Raw genomic sequence first — 6,092 nt, 5'->3', positions numbered from 1 at the left:
TGCTGAGCTTGTCCAGGTCAGCCTGGATCACCCGCCTATCTTCTGGCGTGGATGCTTTGCCCCAAAGTTTGGTGTCATTGGCGAACTTGTCCGGTGCCAAACAGCCACCAGATCTAAGCCCTGCTCCGAGTTACTGGCCTGCACATCTGGAATAACCCCTGTCACTCTGGCGACGCTTGGATTCAAGACCCAATTTTGCAAATGCCTAACTTTACACATTGAGGTAGTTTTTCATGACTTCAAAGGGGGCTAGCGTAAAGTATATTTGAAGTTATGAGTGCACCTACTCATCCAAGAGCTGAATAGCCAAGCCCCTAATGATATATAAATTAAGGGTATATAAATGATATATAAATACAGAGTAAGGGAAATAACTCAGCAATAACAGCCACTCAAAATGCCTTGCCCAAATGTGCTCTCGAGTAGCCTCCCTAGCATTTACTTGAAAACACAAAACAAAACAGGCCTATTTCAGTAACCTCATTCTTATCCAAACAGACTTTACAACACAGCTGCATACAGCTGAACGCTCGGGTCTGATTCTGCACTACGGTTTTCTGGTCCAGTATCAACTCCTTTGTTGTGGCAGTCAGGTAAAGCCAGAACGATGCAGAAGCTTGCATCCTTCCAGATTAAAACTTTCCAAGTTCAGATGAGCATTCGCTTGCATCTAAAAGCAGAGGCAGGGACAGGCGAGATCTCACGGGACCGTTACAGCAAAACGGTCTGATCGGCCGTAATCCCCCTCGCTCACCAGCACCTTCCCTCCAAAGCATCCTCGTTGTACCGCTGACAGACCTGCACCGTGTCTGAGTTTATCCTCCTACATTCAAAGCACCAAGGTAACAAGCACATATAAAAGGTATGATAAAGGTATGAGTGAGAGCTGCAGCTGGTGCCCGATGCCGCAGGTCCAGTGACTGCTGCTTTACGCTAACAAAGACTACAACCCGCTGTTTTCTTGGGGAGGCTTTGAGAGCAGAGCTAACAGGAGATGAAATGCTGCCCTCTAAACACGGGGACTGTTTGAGGCCCTTGCAGTGGAGACCAGCACGACATGTTCTGCATCCCTTATCCCTGAGCTGCTTTCAGATACAGAATCTCCCCCTGAAAGCGCCCTAATGTATGCACAGGAGATAGCAGCCACATGACGGGGTAATGCCTTTTACTGCAGGGAATGGGCTGCTGCCTAAAAGGAAATGCAGACAAATCTGTCAGCTACCACACGAGCAGAAAGGTCACTTTGCACAGCACAAATGGGACCGTTCTTGCCTGCCTTATGTTTCATGTTCAGCTTTCCCCAACAATTAGGCAAATGACAAGGCTGCTGATTGAATCCAGACTCCCCAACTGTTGTCGAAGTGCCTCAGCCAGCCTCTGCTGAATCCTACAGCTTGGCTCGGGTGACAACATGCTGCTGTGGATGTTTTGTACATGAAGTGCGTTTTTTTTTTTTTTGCACACTCCCATCCTCCTGCAGACCCTCCCTTCTGAGGTCTGAACAAAAAGCAGATTTAAAACCCTCTGGAGAGACAAGGGGCATTGCTAGGAGTGTCAGCTGAACATGCAGATACAAGAGAGCTTGCCATCAGCGACCTAATGGCATGGAGCATGGGTGTCCGCTCTTTTGGTCCCACAGGCTGGAGTGACCCAGGGTCACTCCATAGGCTGGATCAGGCCAACAGGCCCCAGGTCCCCTCCATACCCCCCATGCTGGATCCAGCGCCTGCTCTGGGATCTGTGCTGCACACGGTGAGTGTCCTGGAGAGGCACCACACGTGGCATGGACCCTGGAGTGGCCGTTGCATTACACGTGGTGTCACACATGGCATCCCTAGCAGCTAGCCCAGTACTGCGCGGCACATGGCATCTGCCCCAGCTGGTTTGGGACCTGTGCTACACGTGGGCTTCATGTGCTGCGCTTGTCCTGGACTTGCTAGGCCAGGCACCGTGTGCAGCCCAGGTCCCAGAGTGCCTGGGGCGAGCACCGCGTACGGTGCAGCTCCTGGAGGGGCTGGGACAGGTGCCAGCGTGCAGTACACTTCCTAGGCGCTGCTCAGAGCCGGGCAGGGTCAGTTCAGACCCAGGGGCCGCACTGGAGAACAGATCATGGGGCTCTGCAGGCTGGGCTCAGTTCCAGGTCGTATTTGACACCCCTGGCATACAGGACTCTAAAGGGACTTCTTGCCTATCAAGCCTAGACCCCTGCTATTACAACTAAGCCCCACATCAGCTCAGGACACAAGCTAGCCTTACGCACCCTCTAAAAACAGAACGATGGAGAACAAGTCTACTCCACGGTGGACGGATACATCTACCACAAGAGTTTGCAAAACCCAGGTAGGAGACCCTTTCCACCCTCGAGCCAGTAGGTCCCACCCTTTAAGTGCACGTCTAGAGAATAATAACCAATGCAAACCTAGCATTATTGCTGCCTGAACTGGCTCAAGCAGACAGATATAGCACATCCAAACAAGGAGAAAGGGTGATGTTTCTACCTGGAGACTGCTCAGTTCTCTCCACACTCCCACGTAAATGGAGGAGACTTTCAGTTTATTGTGGCTCAAGAAGAGCTCCCGCAGCTTGGTCATCCCAGCCAGGGTACCTTTCGGGATGGAGCTGATCTCATTCTCCTTCAGCTTCAGGATCTGCAAGTTCTTGGGAAAGCCAAAGGGCACCGTGTGGAGATTATTTCCAGAAAGATCCAGTGACTTCAGTAGCCTCAGCTTACGAAAGGCCTCGCGATGGATCTGGGGACTCGTGAGCTTATTGTAGCTCAGGTTGAGCTCCTCCAAGAAGTACGTGTTGGCGAAGTCGTTCCTGTTGATCTCCGAGATCTGGTTATGAAGCAGCATAAGGGTTTTCACGCGCCGGGGCAGCCCGCTGGGGATCCTTTCCAGCATGTTGTTGTACAGGTGGACCGTGTGCAGCTTCTTCAGCCCCTGGAAGGCGGCCGGGTGGATCCCTCGGGCCTTGAGCTTGTTGTTGTGCAGCAGAAGGTACTCGAGGTTCTTAATTTGGGGCAAGACGTCCCTGGCAATCGTCTTAATGGCGTTCTTCTCCAGGTGAAGGAGGACAATCTTTCGAGGTAAACCACTTGGGATTTGCGAAAGGTTATTGCTCGACAAATCCAGGTATTCCAGGCTAGACAGTTTCCTTGGGAAAGAAAACAGACAGACAGTCTCCATTTACTTATTGTCAGGTGAAACCCGACTCTTCCCCCAGCACAGCCCCGCAGGTACTTCCCATCCAGTCTGGTGCAAAAGCCCTGCTGGGGCACACAGAACAGGTGGGCATCTCGCTGGCTATTCAGAGAGAGCCAGTGCCATTAGCCACGAGCCACACCACTTGTGGTGCATAACACCATTTGCGTTGTAAATGGAGCCACCTGGGCTCATTAAGCTTTGGGAACGTGTCACCTGCCAGAGGGCTGAGGTCTGCTTTGCAGTTTGGCGTTGACACCTCAAACCAAGTGGTACGGCAGAACCACCAAAGTGACCGCACAGAAAGGTAGGCAGAGATGCAAGGGAAGCCCAAACAACACGCACTAGCTCCTGGGTCATTTGCAAGTTAGTCCAGCCTAACGCACAGCAACTTCTGTCTCCCTTTTCAAATTAAAGAGCATTTTTCACACTGGAAATCAAATTTTGCCTTTGAAAGGGTGCTGCATTATACTTGCAGAAAGGGGAAACACAAGCTTGGAGGCTTTTTCCAAAATAATGAACTTCTTGTGACCTTCCAAGATTATGGAAGTGATTTAAGGCCAGATCTGCTTTGTGTAAGCCATTCACACTGGATATCAAGGTCCCAACTGAAACAAAATGAATCCTCAGCTCACCCACTTACACCAACTGGGCGCAGACCAGCGGTAGCATTTACCAGGCCCAAGGACCCTCAACTTCTGTGTCTCAGGGCAGGTGTTTCTAGGGCTGGAGAAGTTCAAGTGGCAAGCGCAGTTAATAGAGGCTGGAGGGTGCTGCATAGCCTGTTTTCAATAGACACAATGTCTTTGGGAGATATGGCTTTGTGGGTTAATTCAGAGCAACCATTGACAGCCAAGTGCAAAAATCCCCACCCATCCTCACTGCAGAAGGGGATCTGTGCCTTAGCCAGAGCAGCCATGCTTGCTCATCCAGCCTTCATCAGAAATGTTACAAGCAACAAATTAACACAGCAAAATCAAATACAAGTTCCTAGGCAATTGTGAGGCTGCCAAATGGTCTGGAGGTTGAAAGGTGAAGGACAGAGACTGAGAGGTTAACAGAGTCCATAGGAGCTTACAGGCAGGACAAATCACGCGAGCCAGATTCTCGGCACAGCCAGTGTAGTGCTCGGCAAAGGAAGCATTTTGAGCCACAGATCCCCGGGGTCACGAGGGATCAAACTCTCCTGGCATGACCTAGAGCAGCCAAAGGACGACTCTAAGTTGTACCAACTTTTGTGGGCCCATTTGGCTCGTGGGAAGGACCAAAGTCCAGCTGCCCCCAGCTCCATGCCTCCCTCCCCAGCGCTGCTCCTACACTAGGGTGGACCCCCTACCCAGCTAATCTTTCACTGCACATCAAGGGCAGCTTGCTAGTCCCCTGTGTGACACAGAAGAAGCATAAAAGGACACCTATCAGCCCTGAGCATCTGACCTTGATGTTCAGAGAACTGCACTTGGATCTGGAAGGTGCCAAGGGAAACAGTTTCTTGTTGGGAGCTGGGCCATGACAGTCCTCCACTTCAGCAGGACTGAATGGTGTTAAGGCACTCGGTACACTGCATTAGCAGGCTTGTAGCTACCGGGGAGATGACAATTTGACATGAAATAGGGTATCCCTTAAGGACACCGTGTGATGCCAATTCAGACTGCTCACCTAAATCCTCATCTTGGGTTAGCAGCATCTGCATCTAGGTCTTTTCATCCTGACCCAGGAAATGAATGCACGTGTTATAAATGGAGCCACTGTACCTCATTGTACATGTACTGCACCCTGGAAAAGAGCCCACTATCCCCCACCCCAGCACCCCCCCCACAAAGAGCACATCCTCACCAGAAAGTTTCATTGTCCATCCCTTCGTTAGTCAGGTAGTTGTTCTGCAAATACAGCTCTCGAAGGCCTGAGAGTTCGCTGAAGGCTCCTTTGGGAATTTTCTCCAGCTTGTTGTTCTGCAGCCACAGGAAGCACATTATTAGACTAAAGTGTCCACGGGCACAATGATGAACAGTTTGTATCGTAGGCCTCACGTTCAGAGACATAAGGGGCGCCCATACACAAGCAGCGAGGCTGCGCCAATGCGCTGCAATTACAGCACGTTGGAGCAGACCCGATTAATGGAGTCTGCACGCTCCAGCAGACTCCAAAGCCTTGTGTATCAGCATTGCTGTGCTTAAAAATGGTGGTGGGGGCACTGCAAAGCACCTCTGCCACCATTTTTAAGCGTGGGGATGCTTATACATGAGACACTCTAGGTGCTTTAATTAGAGCGGCTCTTGGAGCCACTCTTATTAAAGCACCTCCCCAGAGCACGTGTATAAACACCCAAGGAGTAACAAAAGATCAGTAGGGGCAACAGTTGAGATGACACAAAGATTGTCATTGGGTCTGTAAGAGGAATAAACCCAAACCCCACTGGGTTGCACTCCTCTTGCCTCCTCTGGCATACTTCCGAGCGAGGGGAACCACAAGATTTGGCTCATTAATGGGGCCTAATTAAGTCTACAGGTTCATATTCCCTCCGCCCATATGTAAGTGTATCAAACAGGCACCTCAAGGAAGCCCAGCCCAAGACTCCAGATCCTGCAAACCAGATTTTATTATAAAAGCACTTCCAGCTGCAGGTGAACCAGCCAGTCCCGCAGCATTACCCATACCCACGTGCTCCCAAAGGGCATGCCATCTAACAGCCAGATTCCCTAAAGATGCTCTTCTCTTCATGCAGCTTCTGAGTAGCCAGCAGGCAGCACCAGGTGAAACCTTGCTGTTGCTCTCAGCCAACAGTAAAATGTCACCTCATGTATACTCCATTTACAAGCAGGAATAATAAGTTGACCTTAGGATGCGCATGTTCTGCTAAGGGAACTAATGCTAAATAGAGCAGACGCAGAA

General features: G+C 50.6%; 1 protein-coding gene across 1 annotated transcript in view; it reads right to left on the bottom strand.

Moving 5' to 3' along the window:
* The window catches only part of PODN (podocan), a 68,459-nt gene that overhangs the window by 41,966 nt on the left and 20,401 nt on the right, over nucleotides 1–6,092 (bottom strand). Inside the window, exons 7-8 of the mRNA XM_019531446.1 lie at nucleotides 5,037–5,152; nucleotides 2,499–3,156 (exon numbers count right to left, since the gene is read on the bottom strand). Coding sequence (XP_019386991.1) covers nucleotides 2,499–3,156; nucleotides 5,037–5,152 — 774 coding nt within the window. The remainder of the gene's footprint in view (nucleotides 1–2,498; nucleotides 3,157–5,036; nucleotides 5,153–6,092) is intronic.

This window comes from Crocodylus porosus, unplaced genomic scaffold (genome assembly GCF_001723895.1).
Source record: "Crocodylus porosus isolate Cpor-Errol unplaced genomic scaffold, CroPor_comp1, whole genome shotgun sequence".
Classification (NCBI taxonomy): Eukaryota; Metazoa; Chordata; order Crocodylia; family Crocodylidae; genus Crocodylus; species Crocodylus porosus.
This window is presented reverse-complemented; position numbering and strand designations above follow the sequence as displayed.